Source organism: Lutra lutra, chromosome 18, assembly GCF_902655055.1.
Source record: "Lutra lutra chromosome 18, mLutLut1.2, whole genome shotgun sequence".
NCBI classification, from domain to species: Eukaryota; Metazoa; Chordata; class Mammalia; order Carnivora; family Mustelidae; genus Lutra; species Lutra lutra.
Window position 1 is genome coordinate 5697925 of NC_062295.1, and position 14632 is coordinate 5712556.

The window sequence follows — 14632 nt, forward strand, 5'->3', positions numbered from 1 at the left end:
ATATGTGCCCCTTTTCTCTCTTCATGTTGGGTTTATGTCAGGTACGTTGCACACCTTGTGAGGCAATGTTGTCATTTTCTGCTTCCATCCTTTACACATGTTTGAGAGAACTCAAGAGGAGTAGAGGAATCTGTTACATTTATACTCACCCATATGTTTACTTTTCCTTGGCTTTCCTCTCTTCTTGATGTTTCACATTTTCTTCTAGTATTAAATTCCCTCTGTCTGGAGAACTTCCTGTAGCAATTCTATGAGAATGGGTCTGTTGGCAATGATTTTTTTTTTTTTTTTTTTTTTAGCTTCTTTAGTATCTCACCTTCATTTCTTTTTCTTCCCTTTTTAAAAAAGATTGTATTTATTTATTTATTTATTTATTTGACACAGAGATCACAAGTAGGCAGAGCAGCAGGCGGGGTGGGGAAGAAGCATTTCCCAGCTGAGCAGAGACCCCGATGCAGGGCTCAATCCCAGGACCCTGGGATCATGACCCGAGCCGAAGGCAGAGGCTTTAACCCACTGAGCCACCCAGGTGCCCCTCACCTTCATTTCTAATGGCTGTTTTTAATGGAATTACAATTCTTTATTTCACTTCTTTCAATGCTTAAAAAAACCATGTGCCACCTTCTTCTGGACTTCCTAGTTTTTGTTTGTTTATATGAGAAATCATATAGTTATTTGAATGGTTCATCTCTCACAAATAATGCATCATTAGTCTCTGGCTGTATTCAAAGTGTGCTTTTGTTTTCTTATTGTCTTTGTTTTGTTTTTTGGTTTTTAGCTGTTTGATTATATCTAGATGTGAATTTCTTTGGGTTTACCTCTTTAGGGTTTGCTGAGCTTAAATTTATAGGTTTATGTCATTTGCCGAACATGGGGAATTTTTAGCCATTATTTCTTCTAACAGATTTTCTGCAGTGAAGTCTCTTTATTCTAGAATTCCAGTGACATGAGTGTTGTATCTTTTGGTGTTATGCCACAGGTCCCTGGATTTACTTTTCTCTCTCCGTTGTTTAGATTAGGTACTTTTTATTCTTATGTATTCAAGTTCATTGAGTTTTTTCTGCTCACTCCATTCTACATTTGAACTCATTCCCTGAGTTTTATTATTATCATTATTATTTTTTCATTTAGGCTATTGTTCTTACAGTACTAAAATTTCCATTTGGTTCTTCTTTGTAGCTTCAGTTCCTTTGCTAACACTGTCTTTTTTTGGTTGTTTTTTGTTTTTCATTTGCTTTCCTGTGTTTTCCCTTACTTGTTGGAACATTTCTAGAATAGCTGCTTAAAATCTTTATTTGACCATTTCAACATCTGTGTCATCCCCATGTCAGTGTCTGTGACTGTCTTTGCCCGTGTGAGTTTAGGTTTTCTGGTTTCCTTGTATGCCTAGGAATTCTGGTTGTATCCTAGGTAGACTGAATATTCATGTTATGATACTTCGGGTCTTATTATAACTGTGGAAATTGGTGATATTTTTGGGTTAGCAGGCAATCGATCCAGTTAGATTCAGGCCAGAAGTTCTTACCTTCCTTCTGTGGATTTTGTTTCCAATATCATTTCTGCTGTCAAAGACTTTCTGTAATAGTTGGATCTGTCCCACATGTGTGCGTCCCAGTGGCCAGTCTGGCTACCCGAGCAGTGGTCTGCCCAGTTCAGCTCACAAAGTCTGTGGTAACTGTTGGGGTCATACGCAGATACGTGTAACTCGGGTGAGTGTCGAGTTCATAAAAGCAGTACGTGGTATCATTTCCCCAAACTCTTTCCTTCCTTCCCAACTCTTTCTAGGATCCTCAAAGTATTTTTTTTTTAATTTCCTAGGGCTCCCCTTTCTTGTTCTCTAGCCAGAGAGATGGTGCTTTTTTACCCTGTTCTTGTGCTCCTACGATGAAGCCTGCCTTTGTGACCAAGTGGAAGAGAACAGAGAGAACAGGCGGTGGGGATTCGCTACCTACTGGTACCAGAGCATCTCACATCACAAAGAAGTTCTGTCTCCTCCAGATGCTGGGCATCTCTCTCTATCTGTATTTTGATGCTTAATCCTGGGTTCCAGGCCACCTTGAACCCATGCCAGGGGAGGGGGGCAGAACCCACCACGCGTCTAGTGGTACTTTGAATTCTCTCTTGCCCACCCCACCTGCTTACCTTGCAGAGACTGCAATTGGTCTGCACTGAGCGGAGGGAGACTGGGTGAAGTGGGCTTCTTCCATCCTACCTAGAACCAGAACCTCCTCACCTGCTTCATTTACTATACTGTGGGAACATACACATAAAATAAAATTTACCATCAGTTTAGGGACATTAAATACATCCACAATATTGTGCAGCCATCCCTCTCTAGTGTGAGAACTTTCATCTCCCCAAATGGAAACTACAAATCCCTGAAGCTGTCCCTCCTCACGGCTTCTTCCCCAAATCCCCTGGCCGCGACCAGTATGCTTTCTGTCTTTGTAAATTTGCACCACTTCATTTTTTAACGGTTTCTGGAGATAAAGTTTGCATAGTATTAAGTCACTTATTTCAAGCGTATAAACCACTGTGTGTCTGTGTTTTGTATATTTATAGAATTGTACCCATTTTCTTTTGAATATTTTGGAGTATTTCCTCCCAGTTTTTGTTGTTGTTGTTGTTGTTGTTATCTTTCTTTCTTCTTTTTAGTGATCTCTTTTACTAGTTTTTTTTTTTTAAACAAAAGAGGAATTATAACATGTGTGCACCTTTCTACCTTCTTTTCTCAAAAATTACATATTGCCTTTTGAGCATTTCCCATTTCTGTTTTTCAAAACTGTGGTTCCAAATGCTGCACATTGGGTCATCATATGAATGTACTATAATTTATTTTGTATTTTCCCATTATTACACACTTTAATATTTACAATTTTTTCTTTCACACATAATGCTGTAGCTAACTGACATATAAATAAACATCTGTTTATATCTCTTCTTATTTTCTTAGGTGCTACTCTCAGAGGTGATGTTTCTGGGTTAAAGGGCATTGGCAAAACACCGATTTATGGATTTTGGGGTTCTGGCATATCCAAAATAAAGCTTCTTGTTTTTGTTTTTGTTTTTGTTTTTGTTTTTGTTTTGGAGGGAGTACAAAGAAGCTTTCAATACAAAATACATAAATATACATCAAAAGTCAGTTCCTAGACCTTTTTATCCTTTAGTAAAGGTTTCAAAAACTTGCAATATACTGTCAGATGTAAGGAGTCAGGGGTTGCAGCATTGGTTAAAAAAAAAAAATATGAGAAATACATAGAATCCAGTGTGAAAGCAGACCCAGATTTTACTCCAGCTCACTATCTGAGCTGAAGGTAGAGTGCCAGTCCCCAGAAAGGTAAAGAGTGGCCATATGTCATAGTCTGCCTTGTCACTCCCACTTCACGTCTGCTGTCCCTAGCATCATCGCTGATGCCACCCTACCCTCTCCTCCAACTCACATCCATTTTTCCTCTTTGGATATTACATTAGTGGTCACTCTCAAGAAACATCCTTGATTTTAAGAAGTACATTTTGGTAAGGGGAAGTCATCGAGGCATGGCGTATGTATCATGAATGTCTCTTTTTTGAGCTTACGATAGATATCACAAATTCATCAGAATTTCTTTGATATAAGCATGTCCTCGGAATTCTCCCCAACACAGTTATATGGGGACTTAACTATGGTATGATCAGAACTGGGCCATAAAATGGAGCCCATTTGCCAAGGCATGTAGGTGACACTATTGGTCCTTGACAGGGGACAAGATGTCGTGTCATGGCCAGTGCCTAGCCCCAACCGTTTTGAGTGGGCTTTCAGTGAAGAGCGGCCAGCACCCTTAGGGCAAGAGGGACCTTCACATGGAGGGAAACCATCATTCCCGGGCAGATTTTGCCTCCCACACCCTCTTCGGGATCTCTCTCCTCATTGTTCTTCAAGACTCTGGCTCATCCTAGCTGTATTTCTGGATCACACGACTGAATATCCAAGTGAAGCTCTGACTGTGTAGACCTAAAGGAAAAAAATTAAATGCATAATTAATTAATTCTGGGTCTGCTTTGAGCCGAGTGATTAGAAGCAACTTTCCATTTTCTTTCATGTTGTTTTTGTGCAGAACCTGCTGATTTTCCCCCCTCTTTTTCTTTCCTTTGTAGGTTTCAAGACAACAGATGAATTGTGAAAGAGAGCAGCTAAGGGTAGGTGCATTTTCCAGTAAAATACTTCCTGGTTCTCATTTCTGTATGATAAGCAAAAACTTCCTTGTCTCTCCCAAGATACAGGGTTCTAAATAGCGGGCTTCTTTTTAAGACTGGTAGAGTTGAAAATATTTATCCCAGCTAATTTAGTATTGATTGAGCTGGTAAATACAGTATATCTTCTTTTGAAGTGCCATTATAGTAGATATGGATTTTTTGATTTAGATTCAGCAATAAATACTTCTCTTCTGGAATTTGTTTGACATCATTGTACTCTTTTTATGTACAACACGAGGTCTGAGTAATAACAAAGGTCAAAAGGATGTCTTGCTGCCTTCTTAATGTGAATACCAGGCTGTTTGCTGAGTGGCTAAAATGCTCTCTTGCTGTTAACCAGGATGGGTGAGCCACGAATATGTCAAGGGCATTTTCTAGGAGAATTCGAGTCCTCCATTGATCTTTTAGTTTTAGTGGCATTTGTGTATGTAGAAGAAAGAGGCAGAATTTTAAACTCATATGCTATTTACCTTCTTAAAAATGAAGCTTTCTCAGTGCTCACGAGTTAGGGATAATAAGTGTTCCCCGGATGAGGGGAGAGTAGTTTGCTTATAAAGAAAGAGAGCTGGTTGAAACTGTTCTCCTCGTGGTATCATGGTTGATATCCTTCTTCGTGTGGATATGGTATTTTAAGAAACATCAGGATTTTCTCCATCCCCCCCATTGTTTTTTGTTGTTGCTGTTGGCTTTTTTTTTTTTTTAATGCACTCCTGTTTTGGATGGATGACTTTGAAATCATAATTAGCCCAGTTTTAATGCCGCTGATGGAAGTTGGCAATTTTTACTGGACAGTGTGCCTCATCATCGTGTTTCCATATTAAAAAAACTGGAGGAATACACTGCTTTTAAAAGCATCACAGTGAGGTTTGGGGTTGAGGGACCATTGTGCTCGAAGGGATCTAATGCATCGGAACAATTTATTAAACCAGTCTAATGTCATTTATACACAGCCTTGTAACTTTTCAGAGCATTTACTTAATGCCGGTCTCAAGATGACAATGATTTGTAGAGTTCTTTCCATTTTACAATTGCTGTTGGCATCAGGTTTGTTAAATCCTTGTGTAAAACAGAGTCTGGTTGCATGGAACTGAGAAAGTGAGTCGTGGATGTCTTCTTTTATGCATATTTATTTTATGTGGTCTCCCAGCATGGCCCTCTCTGTTAACCTCTCATCTATACCCACTTCATTCCTAAGTACCTGTGCCTACATTAGCTGTGACTCCTTCGTGAAATAGCCTTCAAGATGTTTTAAGCTTTCCCGAGCTCTCTTATTGCTTTTTCCCTGCAGTCTGAATTACTGGTTCATCCTGGTAAATAATGTATTGCAACTTCAGATTTCTCTTCCTGTTTGGATGAGGACGATGGCCAGAACTAGGTCAGAGCTAGATAAAGAGGAATGCAAGCTTTTGTCTCCAGGATCCCTGATAAATTCCTCAGAATTAAGATAATCCTGAAATCTCTATTGCAAATGAGACTCGCCTGGCAAATGCAGGACTCCCGAGGTAATGGAGTGCTTGTGCGCAGTTTGAGGGGTTTATTATTTTGCATTGATGAGGACATTGTCAACAGGGGTGTGGTTTACGAACAAGAATGGCGCCCTCCCCACTCTGTTGAATAAATTCAAGCAGGTTTGATACAATGGGTCGTATAGTTCAGTCCCGGTGTGGCTCCAATAGCCCCATATAAAATTATCTCTAATACCATGAATTGGTGCTTTGTTTGTTGTTGCTATTACAGTTTTTGTTTTTATATCTTCAACTAATTTATGTTGTGAATCAATAGAAAACACATTTAAATTGATGGAATGCACATTTCTGTGGTTTAAAATTTAAATGATACCAAAGGGAATGCAGTGAAGACTTCGTTTCTGGTTTGAATCTTAGGCATGTAGTCCCTTCCTGGAAGTCGCCCAGTGTTACTGTGCAGTCTGGCCTTCCACATCTGCGGGTATTTACTCCGTCTCCGCCTTGCCTTCCGGTCCTAGCTGTGTACTCAGCCCCTCTACTACCTGAAAAGAGAACTTTCTTGATTAAGGTGATGGCATTATTTTGGGGGACGGGGGTCCCTGGCAGAAGTGTGGCTCTGATTTGAAATGCTAATACTTGGTCTTCTCAATGAAATGCAGTTTCCTTAATCTCATTTTTTTCTTCTTAGAAAGAGAGCCAGTGGGAGAAAAACATTTATCTGTTTAGTTACCATCACCATTTCAGAGTGCCTGCCTGCCAGCTACACTTTCAAAAGTATGTTTTAAACACAGCAATCAAGCTGCGTTTCCAGATTTGCTACACAAGATGACCAGACCGTGGGCATGTGGTCGAGTTCGTATTTCTTCATTAGTTCATTCTGTTATGTTGTCAGAATTCAGGGATGCAAGCAGGTACTTGTAAAATGCATCCCTTTTTTTTGGTCTCCGGGAAACAGCAGCTAATGCAGAGAGGTACAGCTGTTCCTTCCATTTTGTGTGTGTGGGCACTGTGCAGGGACTGGCATGTCCCAGACCTGCCCCTCTGCTTTCCTTCGTCTTTCTCACAAATTTTAAATTATTTTCTTTCCAAAATGAACTCTGAGGTACATGTTCCGTAAGATAGTACAGATCTGAAACAAATTCTCTGATTTAGTTAATTCTCTAATTAAGTTTTTAAAAAGTTGAAGAAAGGCAAACTTTTTTTTTTTTTTTTTAAGGTATCTGTAGGACTTCTCAGAGCCTTTAATATGCAAAAGTGAAGTACAGGGAAGTGGAGATAATATGCAGTGTTTTGTAAAATCATCTGATCACAGAACATTTTTGGATGCAGAATACACTCTGAGAAACACTCCTGAAAATCGTATCAGTTTTTAATTTTTTTCCCTAGCTAGGATGTCATAGTCTATAAATACAGAAAAGCGATGCATTATTTAAAGTATAAAAACATTTCATCATTTCCCAATGCCAGGGCTGACTCAGTGGACTTCTGGTGTTAGCACAGTTGTTTGGAATCTCTGTACTTCTCTTGGCCTTTCTCTGCTTCTTCCAAGATGAAGGACAAGCGTCCTTCCTCCCATGACATTCTCATTGGAAGCAGGGGAAGAGGAAGTTTTTCCTCATAGCTCTTGCATTTAGTTGGAGGAAAATCATTCCGGGAAGCCGCCTCTGTGGACGTTCTCTTTCACTGCATCGACCAGTCTCTATGCCAATCACTCCTACTGTCCTGGGATCTCAGTGATTGGCTCTAACAGCCATGAGTCATCCCAGGGGACAGGCCCATTGTCACCTGATCGGAAACAGGATTTGTGGATCTCTTTGGTGGAATTACCCAGTAGAGTCTGCCACAAAAGGAATTCGCATGGGCCCTGTCTGTCCCTCATGGTGTTGCTTCCTGCCAGCTCCTTGGTGCTCCCTTTCATCCCACACACACGGAGCCACATCTAAAGCCTCAGGAAGCACCCGAACTCTGGCCCATGGAATTTCGTAGATGCTTTCTCTGCCGACTTCTCACAGATCACATCTCCCCATTCCAACTCTTCTACCCAGCGAGGTCCTCCCTTTTATTTTGCCTTATGTTCCTTGGAACGAGCCCAGATGCAGTCTTTATTCATTTCCCCTCAGCAGCAGGATCTGAGGTGCACTCACCCCAGCACCCAGCTCATCCCCAGAGATACTGTCCGTGAGCTTCCCGGTCCCTACTCTTCCCAAGAGAAGAGCCTCATTCTGTTACTCCTGACCCATCATCTGCCCTTCTCAGAAGGAACTCATGTTCCCAGTGAGCAAACTACAGAACAGAAAACCCGTTTATCCCTCCATCCCACGTTTTGGCTGAACCTTCCTCTGGGCTTCAGATCGCCACTGGGTTCTGTTGGGGAGTCGATCCACCAGTGCTCACCATGCGATCTGTGCATTAAGAGCTCCTGACTCCAGGGGCTGGACCTACCACCTGGTCCCCTGCATCACTGCTGAATGACGCCAACAGGTCGGGTAGCGCTCGTGGTGCAAGGTACCATAATCCAGCCACCAACATTTACTTTTCTGGCGTCTGGAATGACAAATGGAGAGGAAAAACAAGGGAGAGAGAAATCCATGTGACTTTAGTAGCCCTCTGTCTCCCTCAGTGACCTACGAACTGGAAAGATGGTGCGGTCACAGGGTAAGGGAACCATGCCCACATGGTTAGCATTCAGATAAAATATCTGGTTACGAAGGGATCTTTTGTGCTATGAGTATCTGACGTTGGTTTGGAGACTGTTCAACATGTTGGATAAGAACCCTACGAACCAGGCAAAGGCTTGGCTCCTGTGTGGGTCTGCATCTGTTCATAGACCGAAATCTTTATCAGCAAAATGGCAAATGGATACCATGGGGGTGGTCAGCATGGCATGAGGGGTGGTTAGGGGTGGTCAGGAGCTCTAGGGATATTGACTTAGGTTCATATCTCAGATCTGAATCTGCCCTACATTTTTTTAACTCTTCAGTTTCCCTGTGTGTAAGATAGGGATTCTTTCTCTCCGGATTGTTGATCAGAAGAGATGACTTACGTGAAACAGTTCAGAATAAATGTACGCCTCTTAATGAGCAACATTAGCTGTTGTTAATATAGTAGTCTTCCCAATGATTCTCTCATTCCTCTCCTACTAGCAATGCCAGGCAGAGAATACAGACATCCAGAGTATATCCATTCCCAGTCAAACCCCGACATTAAAAACAAACAAACAAACAAACAAACAAAACCCTCAAAGGACAGGTCCCATAGAAGAAAAGTACCTCTCAGTTAGCTAAGCAAATAATAAGGACTGATTCAGGTTAGCCTACGCAGAAACAGCATACTGGTGAACCAGGCCTCCCAAGGAGCTTAGCATGAGAAAGCTGTCAGAACGCTCCTCCCTCATCTTGATTTCTGCTGGTGGGCCCACTCTGGAATTTTCTTTTGCAAAAGGATCTCTCCCTTTTTTAAGCTTATGACACCTTTCAGCCCCTAAGATTTATGCTGTAGGTTCCTGCAAGTTTAGGGGCTGTTAATGCCTCCTGATTATACATTCCTGGAAAAGGCTTCTGATTGGCCCAGTCTAGCTCAGTGGTTCATTCTGGTCCGATCAGAAATGTCTGGAGAAGCAGGACAAATAAACCTCATTGCCCAGGGCCAGCTACTGAGGAGACCTGAACATCAGGGAGAAAGTCATCACCAGCTGCGTAAATATCCCCAAGGAGGTGTGCTGAACCCCCCAAACCTGGCGATCAGAGGCAGGCAGAGGATCCTGGGAAATCGGTGTGTTACACCCAGGGTCCAGCTCAGCATTTTGCAAAGGGCAAGACACCTACCCTCTGTGCGGTCCTCACAGATTTCAGGTGGTGACCATCTAGTCAGTAAGAAAGGGGGGGAACTACTTAGAAAGTGATTCCTTTCTCACTTCCCTCTCAGTCCTTTTTATGTCAATGAGAAACTCTCAGTTGCAACTACACTCTCTTTGACAAGTCTCTCGCTGGTCCTAAGCCCCGTTTTTAACAGAAAGGGAGTGTGTGCCTCAGGCTTGGAGCCTACAGCAGCCAAAACATCTATCTAGACTTTAAAAACATTGTTTGAAAAATACAGTGGTTAAGAACGGGGGCCTGGAGCTAGGCCCTGCTGAGATGAAAATCTAGGCTGTAATTTACTACTTGTGCAGGTTACTGAAATTCTCTGTACCTCGAATGCCTCCTCTGGATAATGGAGATAATTGCCTATTTCATAAGTCTTCTATCTGTGTATGTGTGTGCCCCTGCAAACATAGATTAAAGTCACAAATGCAGATGAGGATCTTAGAACATTGTCTCGTGTGGAAGAGGTTCTTAATAATTGTTAGATATCAATAGGTTTATTTTCTTCCCATTAACTCTTATTTATGACTGCTGATACTGGTTTTCCAATTACAGTGGCAACACAAAGTTTCCCTTGCAAACACATCTATTTAGGTTAAAAATGAGCTGCTTGAAAGACAGATATTAACTACATAATGTTACACAATGCCTGCAGTTATGACAAAAATTGTGACGTTGGAATGCAAATGACCAAAGTTTCAGAAACATTGAAATTGCAGTGCCAACCTTGTGAAAGACGGTGTCGAGCAGATCTGCATTATCAATATTTAATTTGCCAGTTAGAAGCAAGTTTCTCATTTCTGCTAGATACAAGAGTGATGTGGATTGCAGAATGCAAATTGCTAATGATCATCTTGGCTTAAACCCATTGCCTTCATTCAGGCATCAGATAATGAAACTTCCCGGCTGCCTTGGAAGTGAGCTATCAGCATCAGAGACACCTTTCCCCTACCTCCCTGCCCCCACCACCTCCTCAAGTCCAACCCATCTTTGGGGGCTGCTGAAGTAACAGGGAAGGGAACAGAAGCCCCCCACGACTTGATGAAACCTCACAGCATTCATGACTTTTAGACTACAAAGCGCCTGCTTCCATTCCGTTACTTATTCAAGAAATATTTTTTGAGCGTGAACCATATGCCAAACACAGTGTTAGGTAATGGAGATAAACCAAAATCTACACATGCCTGTGTTCCTGTGCTTTACAGCCTAGCAGAGAAGGTAGGGATTTGTCAAATAACCATGGCAAAATTGTTCATGTGAAACTGACAAATGCCTGAAATGAAGATGTTATATAAAAGCACATGGATGGAAGAAGCTTACCTGATTGACGTCTACTTATCAAACTTCCCAAATTAACACTTCCTGTCCAGTCCCTTTATAAAACATACCGATGCATGCCCATGACATCCTGCGAAGTAGCTGTTTTGTACAATCTTACCTTTCTCTCTGCTCATCGAGGTGTCTGCTTGCCAAGAGTCAGTTGTATTTATTCCCAGACCTGCTTCTGCCAGCTGCACTTGTTATTGTAATTACATTATTTAGTGGAATATTGTGTAAACTGATGAAAAATGAGTGCAGTAAGAAAAAGAGCTGTTTCTATGAAAACTAAGTTAATGCTTTGGAAACATTCTGTGAGAGCAAGCCTCAACAATTACTTTGATTAGCTGTGAGAGGACTGTAAAATGTTAGTGGAAAAAGAACCCTCAGAAATCTGGACAGATTCTGCAGTCAGAATCTTTCCAGCGTGTCTTGAAATGTTTACCTCACTTTAAACAAAACCAGAACTGGGAGTATATATCAGACTTTTCCTATAAAGCAAACTTTTCCTGTAAAGGACCAGATAATGGCTACTTGAGGCTTCATGGGACATATGGTCTCTATTGCAACCATTTAACATTGAATTATAGCATTAAGGCAGGTACAAACACAATGAATAAGTGAGGCTGTCTTCCAATAAAACCTTATTTATAAGAATAAGTGGTGGGCCAGACTTGGCTCCTGGTCCATATTTGGCTGACCCTTCCTGGAGACTATGAAATGTGGATGAGGATTTCTCTGGGACTGATAATGAGGAATTTCAGTCAACAGAAATCACTCAAAGAAGACACCTCAGATTCACATCAAAGATCAACAGATTGAAGCACACTAATATATTTTACATTAAACAAAATATTGAAGAGACCTCTGTATCACTTTAAAAGTGATTTCTTGTTTTAAAAGGTTTCCAACAAACTACCTATTCCCATCCCAAATGAGATGATTCTGAAGTATGGATAACTGACCCAGGGCTTGAAATATAAAGTAGACTTATTTTTATGTGCCAACCCTAATGGCTCAAATCCCCAAATCCCCTCAGTCTAGAATGGTAGAATACATTTATCCTTTTTCCCAGGATCCATCAACACATAATTTCGATAACTCCCCAGTGAGGGTAACCTTTTCCACATGTACATCCTGGCACTCGTCCTCTGCACACTGTTGTTCAGCTGCTTCAGAATACTCTCTTTTCCAAACAAATGTCTAGTAACTTGCATGTCTGCATTATTTTGTCTTCAGAACCAGTTCTCTGGAAGCATGAACCTTGTCCTCCATATTAACATCCCAAGTACTCAGCTAAAGTCAGACTTCAGTGATGAGCGAAGATTTGCTGAATGCTCAGGGGGTAACAGAAGTCCAGTATGCATGGGGACCTGGAGAGAGGGACCCTCAGGGTACTTAGATCCCCACCATCAGTGGCCCTACCCAGTTTCTTAGAAGATCCCCACATATGTCCATGTGTGCGCACACACATGAAAAAAACCCAATCAGTGCTTTCTTTAATCTTACGTATGTAATGGTCTCGTTTTAGTGATTTTCTCCCACCAAAGGGAATTTATCCCAAAGCAGACTCTCTACTTGTAAAAATTGCAGAAACTCAGAGCACTACAAGAATCTCTAGCAGTAGCTCACCTACTAAATGAAAAAGTTATAAATGCTTAAGTTTTTAAAAGAAGCACTGTCTTCACAAGACCTTGCATTCCACACTCTTCCTTACAGATCTCCCATGCTCCCCAGTATTTGCAAGGTCTTTAATTGATAAGCATGAAGGGGAATGGATCAAGAAGTCAGCCAACTAGTGACAGATTTCGATTTCCTCAGTCTCACTGTGAGACATGGGTAAATAAGGAAACTTGCAGGTGACCACCTCCCTGTGTCTTTGGTGAAAAATCCTGTAATTCACATGCCTGTCGAATATCTGCCCTCATTTGAGCCCCCCGCCCCAGGCATTTCGGCATGTTCTTTGGGGAAGACTCCAAAGTTATCACATTTAGGACACTTCGTCTAATATTCATTCTCTTTAATTTTAGCCCATGATCCCTAGTTATCATCCCCTTTCCAGGGCAAATCTGCCCCATTTCTTGCTTCATCATTAAATCGGTATCAAACAGCTTCAAGCAAACTTGCTAATAATGCTGACATTTCAATTTGTCATAGCCGCTCCTCATTCCTATGACTGATGCCTCAGCGAGGGCTTGCCCTGCTCCTCTGCTCTTCTGAGATCTAAATATCATTCCAGGAAAAATAAGATACCCTTGGTAGGGAGGGGGAACGGACCAAGAAGCAGATAAATAAGTCTTCTCTAGTTTCTTCTACTTGGGGGCAGAAGAAGGTAAGTTTGACTGAGACAGCAAGATCTCTCCCAACTTTGTTCGTGGCCTGTGAGAACCAGCATGTTGGCTGTGTACACATGCAGGTAAATAGTGCATGCAGTGGGCATGTGCTCATCTGTTGTCAGAGTCAGCAAACATTCCTACCCCAGTGCTCCATTGTCCTTCTGGGGTTAATTTTCTTTGCTCATCTGTTCAGTTTTGGAGGGGCAAGGAATCAAGCCAAGGTCTACAGATATGGCCAATGCAGGCCAATTGGATTCTCTCTCCTATGACTTTGTATGTTCTCTTAGTCCATTTGGGCTGCTCTAACAAAACACCACAGACTGGGAGGCTTATAAACAATGGAACTTCCTTCTCACAGTCCTGGAGGCTGGAAGTCCAAGATCAGGGTGCCAGTGCGGTCAGGCGAGGGCCCTCTTCTGGGTCACAGACTCCTGGTTGTGTCCTCACATGGTGGGATGGGTGAGGGGGCTCTGTGTAGTCTCTCTCATAAGGGCACTAACCCCATTCATGGAGGCTCCACTCCCATGACCTAATCACCACCAAAGGCCTCACTTGTTAATATCATCACAGTGAGTATTAGGGTTTCACTATATAAATGGGGGTAGCAGATGTTAAGTGGAGTGACACACAATAGACAAACAGATACAGTAGAAAGCTGGAGTTGATTCATTTCAGTGGTGATGTCAGTGATGTCCTGGTGAGACTGGGGGAGGCAGTAATTCCTCGGGCTGGACCTCTGATCCACACTGACTCCTCTTTTTATCGTGTAAGCCTGGCTACCCACCCCTCCCTTGGGTTATTTCATAGCCTTTGAGTGATCTCTTTTTCTGCTGATGTTAGTCAGAACCCATTCCTTTTGCCTGTGATCAAAGAACCCGTACCGATACGCTGGGGAAATACACTAACTTGGGAGAACTGCAGAGCCAAGCGTTTGGTTAACGGCTTGCTAAAAGCCAACTCTAGTATCACTTCCCAGAATACTCCCCTGGTCGCCTTTGTGGGTTGGCACCACCATTTTAGTACTGGCTGAGCAAAGCAAAGAAACTATAGGTTTATGCCACACACAGAGCTAGATGTTTTACCAACATCTGCTCATTTCCTCGAGTCCTTATGAACCTGGGAGGCATGGGGAATGAGACTTATGTTTCAGGGTAATCGGAGCCCTTTCCTTCTCTGCACAAGTCAGAAGGTCTGCTTTCAGTCAGTCAGATCCTTACAAATAAAGGAGGGTCAAAATGAGATGATCACACATCAGTTAGTTAATGCTTTTCAAAGGAATCTCCAAAGGCCACCTATAGTCTTTATAGAAGGTACCATCTCCTCAAACCTAGTCAGTAAAACATTTTGATGTCCTAGACTCACCCTAGAGACACTGAATTATCATGGTTTTATGGGTTGAGATGTGTCTCCCAAACTTCAC

At 42.0% G+C, this 14632-nt stretch overlaps 1 protein-coding gene across 5 annotated transcripts in view; it reads left to right on the forward strand.

Moving 5' to 3' along the window:
• Positions 1–14632, forward strand: part of RBFOX1 (RNA binding fox-1 homolog 1) — a 2072285-nt gene that overhangs the window by 1486155 nt on the left and 571498 nt on the right. For all 5 annotated transcript variants that reach the window (XM_047713056.1, XM_047713053.1, XM_047713055.1 and 2 more), the window contains exon 7: positions 4135–4176. In XM_047713056.1, coding sequence (XP_047569012.1) covers positions 4135–4176 — 42 coding nt within the window. The remainder of the gene's footprint in view (positions 1–4134; positions 4177–14632) is intronic.